The sequence below is a fragment of the Tinamus guttatus genome, unplaced genomic scaffold, assembly GCF_059628265.1.
Source record: "Tinamus guttatus ecotype Peru unplaced genomic scaffold, ASM5962826v1 Tinamus_guttatus_pri_ptg000212l, whole genome shotgun sequence".
NCBI classification, from domain to species: Eukaryota; Metazoa; Chordata; class Aves; order Tinamiformes; family Tinamidae; genus Tinamus; species Tinamus guttatus.
Genome location: NW_028288746.1, coordinates 1,633,552 through 1,660,568, shown reverse-complemented (window position 1 = coordinate 1,660,568; position 27,017 = coordinate 1,633,552). Strand labels below are relative to the sequence as shown.

At 37.9% G+C, this 27,017-nt stretch overlaps 1 protein-coding gene across 1 annotated transcript in view; it reads right to left on the bottom strand.

The window, feature by feature from the left end:
• Window positions 1-1,615: 1,615 nt before the first annotated feature.
• Window positions 1,616-27,017, bottom strand: part of USP7 (ubiquitin specific peptidase 7) — a 57,248-nt gene continuing 31,846 nt past the window's right edge. Inside the window, exons 7-31 of the mRNA XM_088524594.1 lie at window positions 25,916-26,046; window positions 24,200-24,254; window positions 23,527-23,607; window positions 23,339-23,429; window positions 22,442-22,524; window positions 22,190-22,299; window positions 21,399-21,555; window positions 20,057-20,201; window positions 19,298-19,428; window positions 18,092-18,226; window positions 17,788-17,889; window positions 17,221-17,326; window positions 16,758-16,850; window positions 15,970-16,037; window positions 13,933-14,033; window positions 12,201-12,354; window positions 10,724-10,791; window positions 9,459-9,567; window positions 9,292-9,369; window positions 8,887-8,987; window positions 8,221-8,320; window positions 7,306-7,425; window positions 5,944-6,015; window positions 5,435-5,525; window positions 1,616-3,007 (exon numbers count right to left, since the gene is read on the bottom strand). Of these exons, the coding sequence (XP_088380720.1) occupies window positions 2,901-3,007; window positions 5,435-5,525; window positions 5,944-6,015; window positions 7,306-7,425; window positions 8,221-8,320; window positions 8,887-8,987; window positions 9,292-9,369; window positions 9,459-9,567; window positions 10,724-10,791; window positions 12,201-12,354; window positions 13,933-14,033; window positions 15,970-16,037; window positions 16,758-16,850; window positions 17,221-17,326; window positions 17,788-17,889; window positions 18,092-18,226; window positions 19,298-19,428; window positions 20,057-20,201; window positions 21,399-21,555; window positions 22,190-22,299; window positions 22,442-22,524; window positions 23,339-23,429; window positions 23,527-23,607; window positions 24,200-24,254; window positions 25,916-26,046 (2,589 nt within the window). The 3' untranslated portion in view covers window positions 1,616-2,900. The remainder of the gene's footprint in view (window positions 3,008-5,434; window positions 5,526-5,943; window positions 6,016-7,305; window positions 7,426-8,220; window positions 8,321-8,886; window positions 8,988-9,291; window positions 9,370-9,458; window positions 9,568-10,723; window positions 10,792-12,200; window positions 12,355-13,932; window positions 14,034-15,969; window positions 16,038-16,757; window positions 16,851-17,220; window positions 17,327-17,787; window positions 17,890-18,091; window positions 18,227-19,297; window positions 19,429-20,056; window positions 20,202-21,398; window positions 21,556-22,189; window positions 22,300-22,441; window positions 22,525-23,338; window positions 23,430-23,526; window positions 23,608-24,199; window positions 24,255-25,915; window positions 26,047-27,017) is intronic.

Genomic DNA, 27,017 nt, shown 5'->3' with positions numbered 1-27,017 from the left:
TGCTATTCTTATAGTAAGAATTCTGATGGGCTGTTAGCATCATGTTGCTGTGATCCTGTGTACCATGTAATTACATCCTTACTGCCTAAAACTATTATCACTAACTTAATGTGGTGTCTATCATCTAGATAATCCCAAAATAGGAATAAAAATGGAGAGTAGTAATTTAAGATTAAAGTCTTGTGAATTTTTAGAATGAACTGTACAAAGATACTGCACCTGAGATAACATCCCATCTTCCTCTTCTGAGTTGTTTCCACATTGGAATAACAAGATACTTGTGCTCCAAAAAAAGTCATAAAAAACCCTCAGTTATTGAAAACAGAAGGTCTTAATGTCTTCATTTGTGTGGGAATAGCACAATACTCAACACCATGTAAAAACCTGTCATCTAAAAATCAAAAGGCACCCAAAATTCACTCTGTTAGCAATATTTTCTCCTGAAACAGCAAGTATTGCGATTTCTTAAGATATTCCCCTGAAATCCATCAATCTCCCATACATTATGTGAACACTCAGTGACATTCAGAAACAAGCTCAACTCTATCAGTCTACCGTAAGTTCACAAAATATAATTAGGGCATACTACTGCTGATCGGAATATCCAATTTTACAGAAATATTTTGAGTAGAAATCCTGATATTTAGTGAAAATCTGCAGAGACAGCCCAAGTACTAGTGAAAACACCAGTTACCTGGGATTGCTTTATAATTCTCACCAGTTCAGTGCAAATACAGATAAAAGAAAACTTTGCCCGCGTACGACATGCCGTTTAAGTACTTCACCTGTAAGCTAGATACTCAGATGGTTTTTTAAAAATTGTAAACAATTAGTTTGCCTTGATTGGAAATAAGAGACGGTTAAAAGCACCACAAAATATAAGTTAAAAGAAACCCAAACACACCTAAAACTCACGAGATTAAACTATTTTTAGAACTAAAAGAATGAAACCTTAAATTTTAATTTAAAAAAATCGCTGGTGTTTTCAGTAACCACCAGAACCCATGTCAAAAAAAACTATAAAGGCCATCACATGCATATAACCCCTATTAAATGTTTATTGATTTTTCTGAGAAAAGGAAGCTTCTAGGAACTTTTTGTTTTGGTTATGCATAAAAGGAACACATTACAGTGGGAATCTATTACTCTATCAAGAGAGCTTACCTTTAGAGACTCCAGATTTTACTTTACACCATTTATAATATTAGACTTGAGAATCTGGACCACAAAATTTTGTACAGGCAGGCAGAGTCAAGTCTACCACAACGACTCTACTACAAGCTTTACAAACAAACTAGTAAAATAATCTTTCCATTCCTCTTATTTGTACATGGGTTGGTTCCTTCCTGGAAAACCTTTTATATCTTAAGTTCAAAATGTGATTGGTTAGAAAGTTAAAAACAAAATTCCAAAACCCAAAACAAGTGAACAAAAAACCCCACAAATTCCCCCCAAACTCCCAAAACAACCAAGATGAGACTTATACAATTGTCAAACTGAAGGAGGAAAACACACCTTTAGCAAAAACCTCACAATTTAAAAAAACATTTCCCAAACTGTATTTCCAAGCAGAGTAGAAATCTTCTTCAACGTCCATGTCATCACTCACCGAAGAAAAATTTTATAGAAAATTTTATTCAACATACAACATTTTCCAGCAAAAAAAGGCAATATACAGGAAGAGTTGTTGTACACTGCAGCTACAGAAACAAAATAAAATACTGGAAAAGAATGTAAAATTAAGTGTGAATTGCTGATTCTATCTTTACTGCACTCAAACTAGACACGCAGCTGGCATTAGCTCCAGGAAAAAAAATAAAAATAAAAAAACAAACAAAAAGCAGTCTCGGGGACTGAAATAAGACTACACACAATGAATATCAACATCAGTGAAATTCACTTGCAGACTCACCCAACAAAATTAACCTCCAAGTGTTAAATTGTACATGTTCATTCATTAAATATACATTTTTCTTCTTTTTTCTTCTTTTCTCTCCTTTTTTTTTTTATACAAAGTCAACAGCTTACTAAATGCTAGTGAGTATGCCCTCTGTGCTAAAAGGCTATTTCTGTGTTTTCCCCTTCTCTTCCCACGTTAACTAAATTAATGATATTTATATTTTTTTCTCTTGTTTTTGCTGACTTTGAGTGTCGTTCTCATTGCTAGAAGAGGCATAATAAATCTCAATAGTATTTCTCAAGGATTGAAAATTTAATAAGAAGACCCAAAAGTCTTTTTTTTTTTTTTTAAAGGATTCAAGGGCATCCACTTGGCAAAAGGGGATGCAAAGTAGTGACTAAATTAAATGAGAACTAGTTTATTAAAAATATTCTATGCAGCTGGAGGAGACAAAAATCCCGAATAAGTGCCAACAATGTACACAATGAAGTAGATTGCTATTTATTGATGATGTGAGTTTTTTGCATTTACAAATGCACAAAAATGTCATTTAAAGTATAACTGAAGGAAATAAATCTGATGTGAATCTAAACATAAGACGCACTAGCTGCAGTGATGGTGAATACCACACCAGGAAGGGCAGCCAGCCAGCTTATGCCATCTAGAAACGTACTACAGACAAATATTTTGCCAATGTCAACTGTTCTACTAAACTCTTCCCTCATTATGCTGACAATTGCCTTGCATTACGTTTACCATAAAATAACTCTCATTGGCATCCAAGCTTTATAAAAACACCTTCATTTTGCTCAAAAAGGGCAGTCAATAGATACAGAGAAGCCAAACTGAACAGCCTCAACAAAATAAAATTAACATCAGCAGCAAATCCTCTTGCTGAAGACTTCAGATAGAGTGCACGTGTACCAAAGTTCTACAGTTGTTAAAAAGGTGCACACACACACTTATTCCATCTCTTGCCTTGACAATCTGGTTAAGTCAGTCAGTTATGGATTTTAATAGCTTTTTCAAGGTAAGTGTAGCGACTTCTCTTTGGGGCTTTATTGAAATGGTCAAGCCCTAGCCATGGCCTTGGATGAGACATGTTGCCTAGAAAAGAGAAAAAAAAGAAGTTTTAAGACTATGTTGAACACTTTCCCTTACATAAAACTACTCAATGTGGGCTCTGATGATGGACTGCTAGGAATATTACAGCATGGAAACGGGCTGCAGAACAGGCCCGCAGCCCTCGCCAGCAGGGCTGCTTTCATGACTACTGCTCTGCTTTCAGTCATACATCCTCAAACTCTTTCTGGTTTTCATCCTCTTCAGTAACTTACAAGATGTCACAGCAGTGGCAACGTGTGCTACAGTAAAAAAGATGTGGTTATCACCTTGTTTAAATGGGCATATTCTTTGAATAAAGGTAAAATGCAAATAGTTAGATAAGAAATCACGTAACTTGACACTTTTTTAAAAATTACAGTCATACTTAGAGTATAAAGAAGACAAACAGTTTTTCCACTTGTTTCACAGTACTATTTTATCTATTGCTAATTTTTAAGCAAAATCTAGGGTCCACATACTTCTTGCAAATGGGAGAAGCTCCCTTTTAAGGTGTTCCTAGTTCAAGCATCAAATGTTCTTTGAAATCACATGATAAAGGCGGAAACTAAAGGTCTTACAGCAAGAAGTGTGCACTCCTATATCCAAAACCATCAAAACACAAAAGACATGACCTGTTTAGCCACGGGTATCTGTCTCTCTGGATGCACCTTCTGCAATCAAATGGATTTTTCTTTTTGTTTTACATAATAGTCACTATCAAATATAAAAGAGAATCAACCACCTCCCTTGAGCTAACCAACAACCTCTGGTGACTGACATGAGGTCCCACACTATTAGCACCAGTAAAGCTAGCTAGAAGAGCAATTAAAAACATAGAAGAATTTCCTGATTGGGGTTTAGGGACACAGTGTTGTTAGCGTGCATCTTTTTAAAAGATGGGGAGCTACTGCTATGTACTACTTTGATCCAACTGCAGTATTAAAGGTTTAGTTCAATCAGTGTAATATGAACTCAAATTGACACTTGTAAAAAACCTGGGAGCCTTCAAATATCATTTACTAAGAAAGTCCGAGTCCCATATTACCAGCACAACCAGGAGCTTCAATGGGAATGCATTATAGAATCATAGAATGCTTAAGGTTGGAAGGGACCTCTAGAGATCATCTAGTCCAACCCTCCTGCACACGCCGGGTCACCTAGAGCACGTGGCACAGGACTGCGTCCAAGGGGGTTTTGAAGACCTCCAGAGAAGGAGACTCCACAACCTCTCTGGACAGCCTGTTCCAGTGCTCTGTCAGGTCTCACTCTCTGAGTCCCTCCTCATAGGGCAGATGTTCCAGGCCCCTGATCATCCTTGTGGCCCTGTGCTGGACTCTCTCCAGCAGCTCCACATCCCTCTTATACTGTGGAGCCCAGAACTGGACACAATACTCCAGATGTGGCCTCACCAGGCTTGAGTAGAGGGGCAGGATCACCTCCCTCAACCTGCTGGAGATGCTCTTCTTAACGCACCCCAGGATCCCATTGGCCTTCTTGGCCACAAGAGCACACTGCTGCCTCATGGTCAACTTGTCATCCACCATGACACCCAGGTCTTTCTCTGCAGAGCTGCTCTCCAGAAGGTCGGTCCCCAGCCTGTACTGGTGTCTGGGGTTATTCCTCCCCAGGTGCAGAACCTTGCACTTGGCCTTGTTGAATTTCATGAGGTTTTTCACCTCAGAGCATTTTACAGTGCAAGAGCAACTGCCTGTAAACTCTCAGATTAAAACCCATTAGTCTCAGATACCTGTTGGAGGAATAAATTGTAGGGTAAGTTTTCCCCTTTTCAGTGTTCTGCCCTCTCCTGTACTCCTGGACCTAGGGCACCTGGCTGATTTTCTGCCTCTGCTCCTCCATGGCTTGTTCAGATGCGAATACTCAAGAGTTAGACAAGCCACTTTGTCTTCCCAAACATAAGCCTAAACCTAGCTGCAGAAACCACCACTTTTGCTAGGTTCCTGGAAAAGTACTCACTGATGGTACAAGACCTAAGTCTCTGGGGACTTTTAATTATATAGACAGTTACAGGATTTCATTAGAACTGTTAGATAAATTAAAAGCAGAGCTTTAGGGAAAAAAAAAAAAAGGCAGAGAATTTTTGGTGTTTGGCCCTACCAGACCCTTGATCTTAAGGCTTTTAACAGAGCCCTGCTTGCAAATTCAAAGCTGTCATTCTCAACTGGAAATTTTCATGACTATGGAGGAACTCCTGGAAGATTAACTAGCACATTATCATTTAATGAATTTTATTTGAATATAAAAATGTTTATGAACACTTGACACGTGAGCATATATAAATACTTGCTTAATTAAAACACATTTTGTCCACAAAGAACGATAAATCTTCTTCTGAATCCAGAGCTAGGGATAACCACATCCTGACCACCAGCAGACATCTTAGAAGAATAGCCAAGTTGGCCAACAACTCACCAGGTTGGGGCTCAAAGTCTTTCAAGTTCACTTCATACTCATCTTCATTGAGATATTGGTGTCGGCCCATCATTACAATGGCAAATTTAAACTACAAACAGGAAAAAAACTGTTAAGACAGAGCATGAAAATAAAGCCTAAAAATCTAACTTCAGAATCTAACTCCCAGCTGGCTGGGGGGGATATTCCCCAGGGGAACCTGACGCTGATGCCAAGTCCATTTAAAAATCCCTGTGAATACCCTGGACAACAGGACAAGATGAACTTAGAGGCCTTCTCCCTCTAGTCTACCCAGATCACTTTACAGCCCTGAAAACAGTTTGATGGCAAGACAGAACTATCACTCCCAGACATCCTACCTAATTATTCCCAGAAAAGGCACTATCTACGTCAACCAACTATTCTATTAATAAAAATATTCACTTATATAAAATCTGTCATGTCACAAGTTTTTAAAATAAACTTTAGAATCTACCAGGAGCAGTAAGAACTTTTGCAAATGCCATTACCTTTTCAAATTCTTTTTCTTGTATGTCCAGCATTGTCTGAATCCGCTTCATAACCTCTCTGAAGTGTTCACCCTAGTAATTTCAATAAGACTTTTAGCAACAGTCAATGACAAAGATGCTGCTGCTTATCTTTCCTACTTCAAATTACACTGAAATACACTGCATATCTTAATCTCGCAGTTATTCTCAAAATTATAGAAATGTCAGCATCATCCCCTATGACATAGAATGTCACACAACTTGCTATAGATTTTATGCACTCATTACACAAATTGCCTCAAAGTGGCGAAGCACTTGTAATTGTGAAGCATTAATATGTGTAAATTACGTTAAAGTTATGAAACAAAGGTTAGAAAATTAACAGCAAGTTGGAACCCTAAGTAAATAAATAAACTTTCCTAAGCACACTACCTTTGAGAACTTCTATACTTGTGATTTCCCTCTTCCCCCTGCCAGCTAATAATTTCTTGGTAGTATTTTTCTGCAAACTGTGTAGGTACTTGCATCAATTTAAAAGATCTGTGATGTATCTGCTGTTGCAGACAGGGAAACACAGTACAACTGGCTTCCACTGAGAATCAAAGGTTACTCTACATTCACCATAAATACAGAAATACTGTAAGATGCACAGGATTCAGACATCTGGACATATTTCACAGTCCAGAACTATGAAACTACATTTTCATACAAATTAGCATGTAAGAACCAGAACCACTTTAAAAACACTGTAATCAAATACCCCAGAAATGCACTTTGGTATTAACAAAAACCGCATGACACTCCATTGAAGCACCACTACACAAAAACTCAGAATTTTAATTAAGCTTTCAAAATTAGCTTTTACTCTTTTATTAACGTGCAGTCCTGGAAGATATAGCACGTCAAATTTTAACAAGAAGCTGAGTTATAAAATACAAAGTCATTCTAGCAAATGTAAATTCAGTCACATGTGTCTCAAAAAGAAGCCCAGCAACAATGGCCTGAATTCTCTTCTTCATTTTTGGCAACGAGTTCACACTGTACTAACCAGGAATGTACTAGCAATAAGGAGGCTGGTTGGGTTTTTTTGTTTATATTCCAGTTACAGTATTTTCAGGCCCTGGCTGTTCCTTCTACACATTTCACACACTCACTGAAAGGCAGTCTTAGCTTTGGAAATGGAACAATCTGTACATGCAGAACAGAATGGAGGTGCTAAGCAGTTTAATCACAGAGACACATATCTGGGGCAGAAACCTTTCTACAGGAGTGATATTTTCCCGTACACTCTTTATGCTAATGTTTCCTTGTGCATAACTTAAGAAAACATAAGAAAATGCCATTAAAATAATCCCAAAAGGGAATAAGGGAGACATACTGTACCTGGTGTATCCTCAGCAAGAATGGAATTCCAAATGTCCCAAAAACCTCTTTGTGGAAATGTGCCACTGTGATTAGCATCTCATTTTCTTTATCTATATCTACCTGGTCCAGAGGAATTTCCTAGATTCAGACATAAAAGTATGACTAAAATCAGCTAAAACATCCACAAAAAAAAACCTCTATTATTTAGCTAAGAGCATAATTAGGTGATGCTACTGATGTAAAACAACTCATTTTGAAAGTAATCAAGAGCCAATCCATCTGACAAAACCTCTTTACACAAATCATCTCAGACGTGATATATTTCAGCTGCCTCTACGCTCCTAAAACAGTCTCCTAGCCTTCCCGTATGACTTTTCTAACATAGAATCTTTCATAAGTTGTGATCAATCATAATAAAAAACTTATAAATCTACTCATCTTCTCGTTATAGTTTTACATTGAAAACTTTTTTTCTCTTTTTCTCCTCTCAGGTTTGCAAGAGGATGTGCTTTGAATAATCACACAATTTTGTCTTTGAAAGTCAAACCTTAGCTCATAAGGAATCAAGCTCTTCTAGAACACTTAAGTCCAGAGCCTCAAAGCAAGTTACAGGCATAAAACTTTACACCGTGAGTCACCAGACAAACCTGAGAACTACTGCTAAGGAGAGAAAAGTCCTATGGACAGGAACCTTGCCAATCATTCACATATTGTTATAAAAACATATCTAAAAACGGAATCACTACAAGCAAGCATATGAAGAACATCAGAAGAATTACTTTAAAAAATACATATATATTACTATGTGGGGAAGCTTGCCGTAAATATCCCAGTATTTGATAATTCCGAATCCAGAAATGGAAAATTACCACCTGAAAGTTACTTCGCTCAAAGTTAAAGCTTCTGGAGGTGTTTAAAGAAAGCAGCATTTACCTCTATTCGAAACGTTCGACTTGTTGCAGGTGACAAACACTCTAACAGTTCATCTTCCTGATGGACGCCAATTATTTTGTAACTTACAATTTCTAGCAGCCTTAAAAATAAATGGATAGGGAAAGTATTAAACAGTCAAGCTAACATCTGTCTCTCAAACCTCAAGGAAGATACATGTAGTCAGAATATAAACACAACATTAATACTGAGCGTGCAACTTTACCAATGCAGTCTTTGCCAAAAATTAAGTTGCAAACTTGGAGAGAAAAACTTCTGTCTTAGTGCAAAAAAAAGCCAGTACTTGCAACTACTGGACAATGGATTTGAAGTTAAATTACTTTTAAAACTCTTTTCAAAATGACCACTGTTTAATCCCTGAGAAATAAATAGCATGAAATGCTTGCATATGAAAATTATTTCACTGTGAGTTTACAATTGCTGTTGATGAATCCTATGTGTCTCTAGAACACAACTTTACGAAATGTTAAATATATGCATAAAATTTCTATCCATATTTAAAAACACTCTAGAAATGAGAATCCTGAGGCTCCCAGTATCTTAACATAATAACTGGTTTCTACAGTATTTAAATTGAAAAGATACTTGTCCACATTAAAATCACATCATGACATTTAATTCACATGATGACATATCTTCCAGCTTTACCTTAATTTCCCTGAACCTTTTTCGGAGAGTTCTACAGCTTTTTTACATTCCTCTAACAGGTCCCGCACACACCCATGCTTGTCTGGATATAGTGTTATTTCCTAGGTAGTGTGTAGAACAAAATGATTGTTAGAAAGGCTGTAAATATAAACAACCAAATTAGAGCAGAACACGGGATTTTTCTCTTCAATACAAGTTCATCTCTACAAGACAACAACAATTACTGAAGTGAACAATAACTTTAATTCCCAAAACTCTGTTAAGGATGAATACATTTGATTTGAAAAGTTACAACTCTGTTGTAATATCATGTTGCCCCAAAACAGGACTACATAAATCTCAACATTATCCCACCTTTACTGGAAAAAGAAATAAACAAAAAATCTCACAGCCCATCTTACTTACCTCTTCCCTAAACTGGCTATTTAGCCATATGCATTTAAAACTTCTTCTGTTTTCAAAATCAGTTATTTTCATTTTGAGCTTAAAGAAGAAAAAGAGACACACTTTAGGCATGTTTTGTTCAAAGCGGAATTGCTTTAGAATACATTGTAAAAAAAGAAGACTCTTACCTGTTGATAGTAAAGTTTCTTAGGTTGCCTAGGCTTGAAGAACTGGAGAAGATCTCTTAAAGTACCTTCATAATTATGTCTAAGAGGATTACCAGGGCCATCCCTATAACTGCTCAAAGAAAAAAAAAAAAAAAAAGGAGAGAAAAAAATCTGGTTATAAATCATCACTGCACAGCAAATCGAGATATTAAGTACATTTCTATTTCTGACTACCAGTTTCGTTTAGCTTCCTGTACAACCCAAGCAGCATTTTACTCAGTGCTTAAGTGATTTTTTTTAAACTGGCCCCCAGCATGGGCACCGAAATACCATTCACGTGTGTGTGAACTCTCCTGGCGTCACTTCAATCCTGCAGGGTGGCAGACCAATGTTCCTCTGAAACGACTGCTATGGCAGCACTAAAATCACCTACTTTGGACTCGGAGGGGTTAATTTTGGAGCCACATGACACAGCAAAGTTCCTGGGTGGCCACAGCCCAGCAAGCTGCAGGGAGTTACAGGTTTGCTGATGATGGTGGGAAACACCTTCAGGTTAATGAAGAGCAATCGACATTTGCATGAACATAAATGTTGATAACCAAGTTTTTGTGTGCATTATTCCTGCAGCATATTTAGAACATAACTATCAGTACACTATTTTTCTGCTACCATTTCAATTTTCTATAGATTCAAATCCAGTTTTATAGAGCTGTGCCAGGAATCCCACTTTAACCAAAACTGACCCTTTCAGCAGCAGCAAACTTAACTCAGCTATCTTCAAAAATCCTCACTTGCAGACTTCCACAAAAAGAATAATCAAATAGACAGTCAGGTAACTCTTGCATTAAAATTATTATAATACGTAACCGCAGCAAAAATACAACTTTTATATGTACTTGTTATGGTCTCCTCCATTCTAGGAAGCGTCACTGAAATACCACTTCCTAGCAGTTTAATTAATTTAACAGCTTTTGTCCTACGTAGAAAGGCTTTAAAGTAATGAACAGTCTTAGAAATTTAGCATAAATACTCACCCCTTAAAATATCTTTTTTTCAGTAATGCTTACCAAATTCCTTACAAAAGTTTGAATTGATGGAACCCCTACAGCCAGTGACTCTATTTCTTTAAACCATTTGGCTACTCCCTGTGCAGGTCAGAATGCTGGTGTTTTATTAGGGAAGAATTAATTTGCAACATGGATAGAAGGTATGAAATAACTGTAACCTATGTATTTTTGGCCGAATGCTTCAGAGCAAGAGTATTATACTTACAAAATTCTACTTACCCTTGGGACTTGAAAAACTGTAATAGCATTGGATCTGTATTAAGCCTTTGTGCAACTGTCTTTGCAACCTGTAAAGTAATTTTCAAGTTCTCTATTATTTCTCTATTATGAAAATGCTCTATTATCACTCACTATACTACTTACAGAACATCAGGCTATAGAAATTCTGAAAGAAAACCCCAATGCCCACTCCCCCAGGGCAAAAGAAACTTCAGTTTTTCTGGCTTTCATATTATCTCATAACTAATTGATAAAGATACGACAGAAAAAAAAGGAGAAGATAATTTCCCCTTTATTGCAATAAACGTGCCCAAAACAAAAGAAGGAAACAACTTGCTGTTTGAATATAATTCTACTTATCCCGTATTTTCTCTTCAATTATAATATTATTGGAAAGATAAGTGAGGCTTGTCCTTTGAAAATTCCAATTTTCCACTGGCTTTTAATTTACTCTAAGAAAACTGGCTTGACTAGTGATATTCCCATGTTATTCCCATTGGAGTATTTCATGCCACAGCCTCACAAGAAGCACGGGAATCCTTTGACAATTCACCCCTGCCAAAATAATCTGCAAGCAACTTAAAATTCAAGTAAAAATGAAATAAGAGAAAGTGTCACTGGATGGCAGATCTGAGGAGAAAGGATAGCAAAATAATAATCTCTCCCTTTCCCTGTAAATCTACTTCTGCTTTCTTTGACTGAAAATAATGTTGTCTGTTTTTATGTATTCCTCTTGACAGTAATAACAGGAACTGTAGAACTCTAGTGATTGAGATCTACTCAGATGCTAAATATATCAGCCAAATTTTTACTTTTTACATTTTCATTGACCTGTTTTAATTCTAACTGTCCTGTCCTTGTGCTTTATCTTTATGAATACAACAGAACTGATCTAGTGCCACTGAGCGCTGAACAGCCATGTGCAAGTGAAAAAACACAATGCAGTTTGGGCTACAAGTTGAGTTTTGTGGTGAAACTAAGTCCATAAAATAGCTGTGGCTCTGACTGTTTTTCTAATAACCAAATGAACGGAACATTTTTACAAGTCACTCAAAGCTATCCTATCATTTCATTATTAGCATTTTCCAGGACAGAATAGCATGTAAAGAAAAAAAAAATCAAGTAAATTATTAATACTATTAAAATAATCCTCTGCAGAAATAACTGAAGTCATATTAACATATTATTAGTTTAATAAGAATATTATCATTAAAATTAATACTAGTTTAACTAAATATAGTTTATTGTGAAATTTTCCTCACAAACAACTGGAATTCACCTTTACTAATATTAAAATTATTAAACATTTACTCTAACAAACATTAGTGACTTAAGCTTTTTGTAACATAATGAAAAAAAAAACTAACAAGACCAAGAATGCTCTTTTCAGGCAGTACATAAAACATGCTGGTGATCTAATGACAAAGTCCCTTCTGTAACAAGAAGACAAACACAGAGGAACAACTAGAATACATACCTGAAAGTAATTCATCCTATTGGATAAAGTAACAACAAATCCAGGGTCATTGGGGATGGTTTTATCACAGAAAATGACATCCACACGATGGTAGAGGTCTCTGAAGTATTCTTTAGCTGTTGGCAGCTCACTGTTATCACTTTCTGGGTCATCCCTATAAGGGCAGACAAATGAAACCCTCACATATTATGCTCTTGCCCATGTAAGTGGCTAAGGCTTTAACAAACACGTTTTACAGTAGGTCAGCAACGGGTGAGAAATACAGAAGTGCAGTTAAGAAACCTTTTTAGAGAGCCACCACTCATACACAGTAGGTCTATGATGCTCAGTAGTGATCCACACCCTTGAACACATCTGTGCTGTGCAAGAGCAAACATCCTTGCACGCAACACTCGCATCGTTGCTGCTCTGGCAATGAAGTGATCCTATTTGTTCCACAGAGGCATCCTAGCAGTAACTGTTCCCCTCCCTCGCCATCCCTGGCACATCAGCGCACACCTTTATGACCTGCCAAAACTTCCCCCAAGCTCCTGTATTTGTCACTTTGCACCGCGGTCAGTGGCGCTAACACCCCTTGCATGAGAGAAGAAAAACATCTGCACAGATGTCGGTTTGGGTCATAGAATCACAGAATGCTTAAGGTTGGAAGGAACCTCTAGAGCTCATCTAGTCCAACCCCTCTGCACACGCAGGGTCACCTAGAGCACGTGGCACAGGACTGCATCCAAGTGGGTTTTGAAGATCTCCAGAGAAGGAGACTCCACAACCTCTCTGGGCAGCCTGTTCCAGCGCTCTGTCACCCTCACTGTTAAGAAATTAAGTAGGGTCACTACTGACTGGTACCCCTATCTTCTCAGCAGAGAAATAGCTCCAGGGTACAAGCTGTGCACTTACCCAAAGTCAGCAGCCAGCCAAAGGTGCATAACACCAACTGGGTCAACAGGGAATGCGAGTTCCAAGGCATGACATGAGAAATACATTCATCTCACATAATCTGGGGCAAGAGTGCTGAAGATAGACTAGCTGGCTTCCACCCACTGTCAGCCCATGGAGAGAAACACAGCAACACAGTTGGGTGTGACCATCACGAGTGAGAGCATTGAAGTGCTGATTATAGCCCTGACAAGCTTAAAGGGGATCCCTTTAACGGACACAAGGCACAAGAGTTCTCCTTTGGCCTGGGAGAAACCTGCAGTCGAAGGACTAGTACACTCGAGTCGGGAATGCTCAGGTGAATCAGGAGCATCTCACCACTGCAGACCAATGGGGAACTTATTGTGAGCAGGAATAAAAAGGAAAAGGCAGAGCAGTTCATTTCTAGGCTGAAAGGAGCTCCAAGTCGAGAGCCATGTTACAGCACAGAGCCTAACATTTGATATCAGGTAGACTTCTCGATGTCTGAGTCACGGTGGCTCCAGGGAAAAAGCTGCAGGACTTGGATGTATTGCTGAATCATACCCTTTGGTAACATTAAGGCCTATTTTAGCATTTGTGAGCACAAAGTCTTCTAAACTCAGATGAAGATATCGTTTCCTTAAATAATGTGGCATGTGATAGTCAAAATATAGATTTATTCATTTCCCTTCTGCGTGGACAAAGGACAACTGCTGAGAACTTGTCTGTCACTAGAAAACTATCCTTGCTCTTACTAAAACCCCTAAATTTAAAGCAGCTCTGCAATCGAAGCGAACTAGGTTTATCTGCCATGAGCTGGCTCCTTAAAAATACCTACTTCTGAAACACTATGATGTCACCATCCATGAGTTCATCAAGAGCTTTATCAAGGGATACATCATAATCTTGAATCCTTTCTGTTAAATTGGGTTTAACTTCCTGCAGTAAAAGGGAAAAATAAAGTTGATTTAGACAACTGAAAAGACAAAATAAAGGGAGTCAAAATAGTAAAGAAAACATAAGGCAAGCTAACCAGTATCTTGTTCAACTGAGATAAATGGGAACAGGTATTTGTAAATTAATCTTAACTAGGGGTCAGAAAAATGTCTTTTTTGATACAGTCAATTACTTCTCAAAAATCAACAGTTTACCTTAGGATTCTCTTTCAAGTTATCTTAATTTATAAAGTATTTTAGCATTCAGTTATTATCTTGTCACCATTTCACCGACGCAGCTTTTAGAAAGACGGAGAAGACCTACTACACTTGCTTCTCTAGATAAGCACAGAATCTTTGCACAAAAATACACTTTCATTTTTTAAAAAGGACTGATTAAATATGTTTATACTTGAAAATAGCTCTATGCAAATTATGTATTTATACTGTAGGTTAACTTCATGGGATAAAAGCACTAAAACCGGAATGACACGGCAAGCCTCACCTGCACAGGGTAGAAAGTGTTTGACATTTTAAGAGGCCCGTGGTTTTTGGAAACAAATACACAGAGAAGTACCTGGCTGTTCTTTTTAGCACAGACCTCTGTGCACACTCCTGGAATCACCAGAGAGAGCAGCATGACTGCTAGCTATAAAAGCAATTCCTTGTTTTTACTACAGCAAGGACTTTGCTTTGGCAAGACCTGCACCTTCAGCACTCAATAAATGCAGGAATTATAAAGGTTTACTATTGCTATGTTTGGGCAGGAATACGTTAGCAGACTATCTTGTCAGCTAACTTCTAACTTGGGGAGGAAAAGGCAGGTGCAACATTTTCTCAACAATCTAAGAAGGACACTGAAAGCATACTGGCCAATAATAACAGCACACAGTGACTTAGAGGACAGGGACACACTCAGTTAACTTCAAGAGAGATTTAAAATTAAGTAACTTAAAAGTGCAAGGTTTTAAAACAAAAAAAATCTGCATGAAGTCCTCCATGAATAACTGCTGCTAATACTAACTGGTGATACTCTATCACTGCAGACTTCAAAATGCTTATGATTTTAAATTACTGAAACGAGCAATCTTTTTAACCATTCTCTAACTACACAGTAAAGAATACAAAAACGTAACTTTAGAATATTTTGTTATCTCTGAGTTATAACATCAAGGGAACTCAATCCTTTGGTTCTTTGGGAAAAGAGACTAATTTGTCAGTGCCCTATTAATAGTTCCGTGGCTCAAAAGGTATCATAACACATACACAAATTATTATTAGCTCTTAAGCGCCTTTCATCAACTGGCCTTCAATTTGCAAGCAAGCCTTTTACAACGGGTTTCTTTTAAACTGACTGAAAGGCAAGAAGCCCAGAAAGGTGCCTAGGTATGTATTTTATAAGATAGCACAGTAAAACAGAAGCGTAATTTCAAAAGCTTAGCATGTGAAATTTGAGTGTTGTACTGAATCGCAGGATCTGTCTGAAGGGACCACTGGAGGTCTCTAGTCTGGCCTCCTGGTCAAAGCAGGGCCTACTTTCAAGTAAGAGCAGGTCGCTCTCTCAATTTCTGAAAACATCCATGGATGGAGATATCCACAACCTCTCTGAACCACCTGCTTCAGGACACAAGTGTTCCCTGGTCAGAAGGTCCCTGCAGGGCAAGGGACTGTAGTTCTGTAAGTGACAACATTGGGTTTAATATTCTCCTCTGTTATAGGGGAGATAGCTAAATCACACCTGCTGTATTAGGCTTTGCAGTTCTACCTATCTGCATGCACACAGTGTTATCTAGAGAATGTTTTCCTTGCCCCTTTTTTTTTTTTTTTTTTTAAAAAAAAGACTAGAATATTTTAATCACATAGCAATCTATCCTCAAACAAACCTTTCCACTGGTACACTGATCACAATTTGTATAATAAATAAATCTAACAATCCAAACCTCATAGAGGACAAGGTTAGTTTCTTGTGGAAATCCTGCTCTCTCACACATAACTGGAAGCAAGTCACCTATTGGAAAAGAAAAAATATATATATGAAATGCATTGCAGCTTCAGGTGCTGGTGAGAGCTGCTTGCAAAAAAAAAAAGAAAGAAAGAAAAAAGAAAAAGTATTTTTTCTGATCCTGGTTAAAGTTTTATAACACCTGGGACAGGGAACCTACTAGGTTATAGCTTCCTATACAAACACAGGCTTTAAGTTTTGCTCCATTCATCTGAACGGAACAAAAGAAACCAAATGTGGAAGGCCATTCAGGAACACACAGATTGAACGACATTGCTCCTCCTCTTAGAGGAATTTTCATTTCTTTCAGTTTTTGTATGTGACCTTAAAGTCACATAGCTAAAATACAAAAACTGAAAGCACATACAAGTCATTAGAAGGAGACTCTCAAAGTGACAAGTCAAAGCATTTCTACTCAGTGGATATTTGCTAAATTTGTTCGATGGAACCAAGGCTCACAACAAATTTCAGTCTGACCAGCTGGCCTAGGTTACTACTGGGAAAAGTTGTATGAAGAGCCCTAAGTACTTCCTTTAGGTCTATACGTCACGAAACCCAACTGAAATACAAGATAGAAAAAAAATGGGGAGCAACAGCATATCCCAGAGTGGTTCAGCAGGTGTGAAACAGCCCGTTGCATTCAGCACCACCTGGTGAATAGGGCCAACCAGCAACAAAAAAGTTAAATGACAGCCAACAGCAACGAAACTGAATTATAGAACTCACGTATTTTGCAGGATATAGGTGTGTAGATATGTCCACAATAATTCAAACTCCGAGTCTTCGGATCATACATCTTCAGGAACAACATTACATCGTCTAATTAAAAAGCAAAAATTAATTTTAAGTAAGGCTTATTTGAGTATATCTCAAAAAAACTTATTTTTCTTTAAAATATTAAAAAATGTCTTTTGATATACAACTGGTGTTCTTCAAATATTACTGCATACTGAATTTATATATAGAGAACCTATAGAAGTTCAAATTTCTTCAGTGTTTTTAAAACCATATGACAATGTCCTCAATCTTGAAATGAGGGAGAAGAAAAGAACAAGAGAAAAACAAGTATCAGCACTGCAGTCTGATGAGTACATCAATGACATCATGGAAAAAAGCACATAATGTTTTCTGAGGGGTACATAAAATAAGAGTATTATGTATTTACTCAAGTTTTAGTTTATATGCTTACGATCTTTATCAAACTTGGGTAATGTTGCTCCAGTAGCAGCCATCTCTGGATCTACTGTTTCCAAAAATATTGTCCATGGATTTTCATTGTCACTGAGCTCAATCATCTGTTTAGAAATACAAGAAAAAAGAAGAAAAGACTCTGGAGAATATAATTTGGTATCCGCATTTCGATCAGACAAACAAGAATTTCACCATATATTTTGGAGGGAATATTTAGGTGCAACATTTTACGCAATACATGTGACTAAATCCAGTACTACTGCCCAGATACCAAAATGGTTCAAGCAACACTTATGTTTAAAAAATAGCACATAGATCAAGATCATGTGTTTTCTTTATTGAGGTAAGAGCATCCACCAGATTTTCTCCCCTCTCTCACAAAATAACATTCCACTAAATCTCAAATCTTTTCAAAAAAACAAACATCACCAAATAGAGGTTAATTTAAAACCCTTACCAAAAAAAAAAAAAAAAAAAATCCCATGTCCCAAATTTACAGATTCTTAGCAGGGACTGACCCTCATGAATGACAGAGAAATAACGTCCTCTGCCAGTGGATAGTTACCGTTTTATTGCCATCTGCTTCATTATCTAACATTGCAGGTCTTTTTGTTCCATTACTTCTGGCTTGCATTGGCCATAATCTGATTTGATCCTGTGGAAATCCCTACAATAAGTAATAATTATGACAGGGAAAAGGGAGAAAAAAGAAAAAAAGAAAAAAAAAAGAAAGAAGATTACAAACATTTATTAAACTTAGTCAAAACTGATCCTTTTATAAAAAGCTCTAAAGAATGACTGAGTGCTGCTGCACTAAGAGAACATAACGTAGTAAAACATAGATAGAGAGTCCTCTGCAGACAACTTACCATTGTTTGCGAAAGATTTTGCACAAATTCCGTAAGTGTGGAGTTTTTTAATACTTTGAAAACAGTGTATTTCACTTTTTCTTCATCATACATATCATTGCCTTGGTGGCCACAGAACTGATCTTCTGCCACTATCTGAAAATTCACATTTAGAGGTTATTATTCATATTAACTCAGCTGCAGAATATTATACCTTTTTGAAGACACTTTACTGTGTAACATCACTGGCTTACTGGATAGTTTCACACTGTGCATATTGTGTTCTCCTGAAGAAAAATTTCCAAGAACGTAGGATATAATGAAATAAAAAATTTGTGATACTCAAATCAACATAAGTAATTAAAATACACTAATTCTGACAAATCCCAAACAATAAAGAGCCAGTGACACTTATCCCAGTCTTGGAAACATGTACTGTATAATCCTGGCATTCGAAATAGGCTATGCAAGGGACTAACAGTTTCCCTGTGTCTGCGCAGTCCTTATGCGGTCTCAGCTGACAGAAAACAAGATTGCACCACCCTGCTAACTAGAACAGCTCTAGTGTAACCGTTGTGCAGAACAAGCTGAGCTTTACTGGTGTTCCTCCTTACAAGCACCACGAAGAGCAAACCAAGGAAACACTGGGGCAAATGGAAAATGGGCCTGTCTCTCTTCAGCTAGACGGGCTCTGGAAAAGCCATAAGCAGCATTCCTTAAGGCAATTCCTAATCATCCATCCATTTGGCTTTCCCAAAACCACTAACTGCAAATATAAGCTCTTCCCCCCTTTTCTCCTCAAACCTAATGAGCTCACTTTGGCAGAAGCCCAGGATTGCAGTGTATGGCTAGATACATTCTAATTTTAGAAGATAATTCCTGAAGGAGATGACAGTGCAGTAGCAGAACATCCATTCAGCATAATCTAGTCCTTTTCCTTTTACCTGAATTTACTATTTTTACTTGTAAGCATATAACTTTTCCCACACTTCTACAGAAAACAGAAATGCCCCCAAAAACTGTCATTCCCAGAGGAGCACTGCTTGTTTCACTGGGACTTAGTGCAGGTGTGAGGGCGCTTTTAAACACTAAAATCCCACTCAGAACTTGCAACGCTAAATAAAAACAAGTAGCTGAAAACTGAAAATCAAGTTTCATCTTGGGTGGCTCAATATTCCAAATTTTGATAATAAGTTGCTTGCAACTCGATCCGGTTCGAAAGCTGACCTGCACTTGCATATAGAGATGAGCTTCCTGCCTTTCCTTCCTCTTCTGAGCCTCTATTCTCTTCTCTTCTTGTAGCCTTTCTACAAGTTGCTGGGGAATATCATGGTCCGTGACAGGCTGCAAAACCTCACCTGCAATGCAGATCTTGGCATGTCAATTCACATTTATGCTGGACAGTTTTCATACACACTTGACACTCCATTGATTTAAGTCAGAGATGGTATTTTCATGTTTTAATTAAAAACATTACTTGATATGATCATGCAAGAACACCTCAGCTAAAATGCTTTGCTTCCATGAAATATGTAACACACCCTGTTGAACTAAACATTCATTTTATGATTAAAAAAGTATTTACTACTACTCAAATTTTGAAACATACATTTATCTGCATGTATCATACAGGTAAATTTTGAAACATACATTTATCTGCATGTATCATACAGGTAAATTTTGAAACATACATTTATCTGCATGTATCATACAGGTAAATTTTGAAACATACATTTATCTGCATGTATCATACATGTATCTACATATTTGCATCTATCTATCACTAGATGAGACCGATCTTTCCAGAAGCAAGTCAAAGGCTGGATGATCCATTTGAATTTGTAAATTTTAATTATACTTAAGAAAATCATTCCTACATCAAATAAACTTTTGTATAGGAAGACCGTAAACAGGCCAGAAGTACAATAGGGCTGTATTTCTGCATGTCAAGCTCAGTTGGAACACACACAGACAGGGTATACATACTTAATTTTGATTCCCTGATGTAAACCAACATGTAGGCATTAGTACAATGCCGTACAGATAAGTCGTCGTCATGACCTCCATAATTGTGTTCGATTGCTTCTTCCTTTGTACATCTTGATACAACATCATCATCAAATTTACACCACTAGGGAGAAAATTGTATATAAATGTAATTTCACATACAAAAGATGTTCTTGAATGACAAGTTAATTCTATTTCTGGCATGTCTTTCAATGCTTTGAAGAGCCTAGAATTTCTCTTCAAGCAACGCAAGTTAAAATAATATTAATTATTATTATTCAAGAACTAGTTCAGTGCAGTTTCTGCAACCTGCTAACTTCAAGTTGACATAAGGCAATAAATCACCACATCCTTTCTAAAATATTCGAACACTTTACACAGAATTTCAGAAGATTTTATCCAAGTAATCATTCAAATAATTTATCTTACAATTCTTATTCAAATATACTGCATTCCTGTATGAAGTTCAGATAACAGACCTCATCTGGTGTAAAATAAAAGACAGTGGTGCACAAGATACCTGATTAACATTAGCAAATTTAAAGTGCTTTACAGCAATTTTGAAATAAAATCATTCCAAACTGCAACTTTTATCTGCTATAGAATTAAGAATGAAAGATGGATAGCAACAAATTAACAGAAAAATCTGACTACTAATTTTACTACTACTGGTCATGCACACACAAAAACAGGAAACAAGAGAAGAGGCACCTGACTGACAAACATCCAGTCCACTCCAGTCACCTAGAGCTGACAGAGTGGGACGTACAGGAGAAGTGAACTACACAGTCCCAAAAACATTAAAACATTCAAGTTTGCTCCAGTGTTCAGACATCTTAAAGAAATACTGGATAGAATATGCTTGCTGTACAAGTGCAATATGTATAAATACACATGACTGAAGGGATTCCCTTAGTTAATGTCTTTGGCCAAAAGCCAACAGTAAATATGAATTTGCTCTTCTTAAGGAAAAATGTGACTCTACTGTCTCTGAAAGCTCACTTCTCCCTGAAGAGCAAAAAAAAAAAAAAAAAGCACAGAAATAAGGTCTGCTGGTTTGGCTTCTGTCTTAAAATACTAAGTATGTTTCCCAAATGTAATAAAATAGGTGTCATAAGGCAAAAAAAAAAAAAAAGAAAAAAAAAAAAAGAAAAGAAAAAAATCAAGCTAAGAACTGCATCACACATGGATTTGATTCCTCCATGAAGGAGCATCCCAGCATGCTGTTAGGAAACAAAAATTCCAAAGATGTGACCATTAGGAAAATCACAAGGATATATTTGCAAAACACAAATATGTTCAGTCGGGTTTCCATACTCACTTTGCCATCCCCCTTTGGATTTAAGTAAACAACATAATGTCCACCATGGTTATCTCCACTGTGTACTAGAACCGCATGAAGAATGTAATTAGCAGGATCTTTAGGATCTGTTTTTTGCAAAAATTCATCTAGTGGCAACTGTTCAGGAAATTCAAACCTAGTTTGGAAAAGAATTAAGACAGTTTTATTTTTACTTGAGACAGACACGTCTTATTATTATGCTGAAGGACATCAATACTTGCCCTCAAAGCAAGCTGAAAGAATTGAACAGCTATAATTATAATGCCAAATATTACACTGCTGACTGAAATATTACTTTGGAACGTCTTTCAAGTGCTGAAGTGACACTTCTATTTTATTAGTGAAATAAGGATTTTGTTTCCAAACAAATACACATGTCCTTGGGGAACCATCTATTTCTAGAGATAGTAACTAGGCATGGAAATGTATGGAGGCAAAGGGAAGGATTACTTATTTGTCCTACTTATTCTTGGGGCAGCCTAAGGGAACATTCCAACTTTCCACAGATGGCACAAAGAATGCTCCACATATCATATTATAAAAAAACAAAACCAAAACAAATAAAACTTATTTACTTCACATCCCAAATAATACCTATAAATGACTAAGGTAATAAATTTGTCACTCAGCAACTTAATACTCAATTGGTGCATCTCTTAGCAATCTACAACATATGCCACTGCACTTTCCTGGTGCTGATTCAAAACCAGAATTTTGATTATTTTATAAAACATATCAAGAAATTCAAATTCTATAAGGCAAAAACTTACCTATCATTTATCTTGATATTTTGGTCAGTTTGAGGATCATACATAAATCTCATGAGTTGTAGGTGTAATACTGGTGGCAATGTTAGGAACTTCACACCTTTCTCTGCCTCCTGGACATTGGGAATGAAAGGGAAGGTTGGTATTACAACAACTTCCAGCAACTATAAACTACTTGCTGTAGACCCATCTCCTGTGGGCTGGCATTCTATAGTCCTGACACCAAAACATGCACTAAAAGAGTGCAAAAAATACCTGCAAGCCATGTTCTCCTGCATCATACTTGTTATCTCCATCCAACTGCTCCACTGCGACATAGTCGATGAAGGACTCAAATACTGCAGGAAAAAAGATTTGGGAATAATAGGGAGAGAAGAAGAAAAACAGAAATTTACTTTAGCATCCAGGCCTACCAATACATTCAGAAAATAACATATTAAGACTTCAGAGCTCTTATTTGAATATTTCTGTCTTTATAAAGAGAAAAAGAAAGCTGTACATTGCTTACAAACATCATGCGATGTATCAAAATTGGAGAGGGCATACAATAATATTAACAGTTTTCTAAATCAAATAGTTGCACTTGTCTGTCAAATTTCCTATTCTCAGTGCTCGATTGCTAAATATCAAGCTAGCTAATTTTGCTTGCTGGAGTCTTAAATGTCCTTTTTCATGTCTTGCATGCCAACTGCCTGCTGAAGTGATAATAAGAAACTACCACTAGGCTGCTCTGATTAGTTAACTCATTTGCTTATTACCATGGTCAGCCTCATTTGGAATTTATTTCCTACAAGTTTACTTTTATATACAAGGTACCATCTACTGTGACAATGTGAGCGAACATAGTAGGCACTTTCACAACACTTGGAAAACCCCTGAAATGCAGAATTTTATGTAAAATGCTCAGTAAGGTAACTATGGGGATGGTGCAAGGAAGGGAAACAGGAACGGAAAAGGGAAGAAAGCTAACACAAGTAGAAATATTTGCTATAGGAAAGATTTTCAATGAGGCGTCCAAACTGAAGATTTTTTTCTCTGAACTAAAAGTCAGGATTTTGAAACCCATTTGAAATCAAAAGGCACCACGCATCTGACAAAAAAGCCCAACACATTGAGGTATTCGATTTGCGCATATCACAATGTACTACTTACTATTTTTCTTTCCCTTTATACTTAGCTGAATGTCATAATAATCTTCTATTCGTTCAGATCGATAGTCTACATGTTTGCACTGGATATAAGACTGTAAACAAAAATTAAAAAAAAAAAAAAAAAGGATTTCAACATACACAAGTAACAGAATTTGTTTAAAAAAATATATCACCAGTTTAAATACTTACCACCATCTTCCCTCTGAACAATTTAGGAATAGTGCCTTCTACACACGTGCCTTTCATTTTGTTCTCCACATTATCAAGCAGCTGAAAGAAAGATTAATTTTTAAAGCAGAGTCAACTTGGATATTTCTTGAATTTATTGACCAAACAGGTAACTTTAATTCACTGATTGAGTGCTGAGCCACTCACATTAAAGTTAATTTTTAGGCAATTCCTAGAGGACTCTTTTCTACTCCTTAAATCCCTCTCTCAAAAACTGCACTGAGGACTTCCCTTCCCTTTGACTTTGGAACCCTCACAAGTGTAATGATGTACTTGCCCCTTCCCTCTATGGCTCTTAGGGACCACAAGCACAGACACTCTCTCTCTTTTCAACCTTCCCCATTCTTCATAAATGATCCCCTAATTCTTCATTCCCAGAGGGCTACAACCAGCCCTTTGTAAAGAAGAAGGGAAAACAAACAAATAACCCTCCACCCCCCAAAAAAACTATTCAGAGGCAGAAGACAGATGCATATGCAAACAAAAATTCTAAGCCTTAGAGGCATGGCTCAAATTAGACACTGCCATTATTATTAAGGGTTTACTAAACAGTATAATATATACAGTATTAAGAGACAATATTATGCAACATACATGTATTTGCTAGGATTAGTGAGAAATGCCAAAAACGTACCACTCGACATAATTCCTGGACATCGTGTTGCATGAAGCTGTCTAAAGTTTCCCACCTTTATAAGGCAAAACACAAAATTACTACATTATAAAGCAGATTTACAACATAAAAGACATTTTCATGCCACCTCTCAGAATTTAATAGAGTAAGACATAAAGACTGCAAGATTTAGTGCTTAATGCTTTTTATTATTATTATTATTATTCTGTAGGATTTACTTGGCTCCCAACCAGCTCTAGATCCATTTCTGCTGCAAGCACCTAGGTGGGAGCAGGGTGGGAGCCGGGGGATATTCTGGCAGCCAGTCTGTGCCCCACGGCCCCCTCATCCCAGGACGGCGCCGGGAATGGGCCCGGAGGGCACTGCTGCCAGCCGTCCGCCCCCCGGCCTCTACCTTCTTCATGGCAAAACGCTCTTAGGGAAAAGCCCTGGGAGCGGCTGGCATGCTCAGCGCCTTGCGGGGACTCCTTTGCTGGCTGCATCTTTTCTGAGAGCCCTTCGGGTGCAGGCAGGCAGGCAGAGATCAGGGGTTATGTGCGCAGGAAGTAAACGGGTTGCAAGAAATAGCAGCCCCTCCGTGCTCCTCCTCACACTCCATCTCCACACATACGGGGCCTCCAGGGACGCAGGGGCACCAGCCCCCTCACACACAGCACCCGCGCTGCGCATGAGCCACCCTCCACGTTAAATACTGGCCATCTCGAGCCACAAAACGGAGTAACAGAGTCACACACTCATATTAGTGAGAGAGGAGGGCTGCTCCAGGCAGCCGCGGCGCTTCCTGCTGCCAGGAGCCAACGCCGGGCTCCTCGGGAACTCGCGGTAGCCAAGAAAACCTCCGCTACGTCCACGCCAGAGCCGGCGTCTCCCAGCCACGAACTCCTCTCACGCAAGGGAGGATAAAGACCGGTCCTCAGGCATACCCAACACAACGGGCACATAGGAGCACGCATGTGAGACCTTCCACTCACATACAGAATTAAGCACCTCACAACGCCCCGAGGAAAGGTCTTGTCCTGCTACTCAGGATGACACCCGACACTACCTCAAGACAAAATACTTATATTAGCAACTCCTGTGAGTCCAGTGGGACAGCAGGAGTGTCAATAAGAAAATTTAGAACCATTTTTGATTAAAAAGAAAAATCTTCACATTACACAAAGTGCAAAGAGAAACCATAAAACTTATGCTAATCTTTATACTCTATGCTAATTTGTGCACAGTGATAGTTTAAAAAAAGTCTTAACATAGCTAGGTCGTATACTTTCAGGTCTCAATATTCCAAACTTAATTTACACTTTTTAACACTACATCACAACCACAAGTACTAGACCGACCAGAGAATGAGCTGGATACTGGTGAAATATAAAAATAAAAGGACACCCGCACATTTCAATTTTGTACTTTGTTCTGGATTTTACTTATTTAAGTGCATCACACTATCTAGTTAACAAGTGAATGCTAATCCAGCTATTAACCATTGTGTTTGATGACTCTGTATAAAAAAACATAATCTTTGAATAAGCTGACTGTAGTACGGGCCTAGAAATAAAAACGTATCCATGCTAACTAAGAAAAAAGAGTGATCAGCAATAATGCAATATTAACAGCTCTCTGCACCCCTCTAACAACAGTCTAATTTAAATAAAACATTTTAAAGAAAAGTTTATGAAGCCTATAAGATACCAATATATATGCCAAACGCCTGAAACTTACCCAAAAGATTTTGTTAACTTTTTAGTTCCCACCGGCTTGTCACTATGTTGCAGTTCGTAGAACACTCGTTGCAATGCTAAGGGAACACTTTTGGAGGAATCATCTCCTTCTGTGGGCATCATGTACACGGCCTGAAGAAAGCATTTACTTCCATTAGCACCTAAGGAAAACTTCACAGCTCATTTTTTAAACACATTCTTCCCTCCTCAATGCCTTGCTTCATATATAACTCCATATAATCATCACTCCCAAGAGTCCAAAAATAAAATAAAATCTCCTACTGCAATGTTCTATAAATTAACTGGACTCCCTCTTCTTAGAGCAACACGGCTAGAAAACCTGAACAACTAACTCCAATCACGGTAACTGTATCTAAATAGTTCCCTTACTCCAACTTGGAAAATACACCAAAGAATTCAACATCTTTAAACAATTTATCGTGCCTGCCATGTCTATGTCTTAATATGCCTTATATCTTAATATGCCTTAATATGTCCTAACAGCAGGACCTGATATACTGAATAACACCAGACTTTTCAAAAGAATTTTTTTTTGCTTCAGTTTGGCACTACATATATATGAAAGAAAAAAGAAAAAAAAAAAAAAAAAGGGCCACAAATGAGCGGGCACAGAAGAGCGGGCCGTTCCGTGAGCGCAGCCCGCCCTGCAGTGGCAGCGGTTCTCACTCCGCGCCCGCGTGCCGGGACCTCAGCCCTGGCTGGCAGCACGCCGGACTTACACCACACTTCGCCTCCTCGTAGGGAAAGCGAGCCAGTGCTTCCACAGTGCAGCTGAGCTGTTGGGGGACACGTACTCAGCGCTTTGCAAATGTTCAAGACCAATCTGCCTTTACTCTCCTTCTCCAAGATTTCAAAATGTGCTCGGACTGCTTTTTCAATTTCACAAATTAGCGGGGAAAAATCATCTTCAAAACTCGTTGCTGAAGATCAACTTAATGACTGAATCTCAGTAATGCTTCCTGCAATGATTTCTGCCAATTCCCTGGGCCACGACTTGCTATCTCTACCAAGCGGGCAGGGTTGGGGCTCGGGGCCGCGTCCAGGCGGGCTCAGAGCGCCTCTGCACACACAGATCCCACATC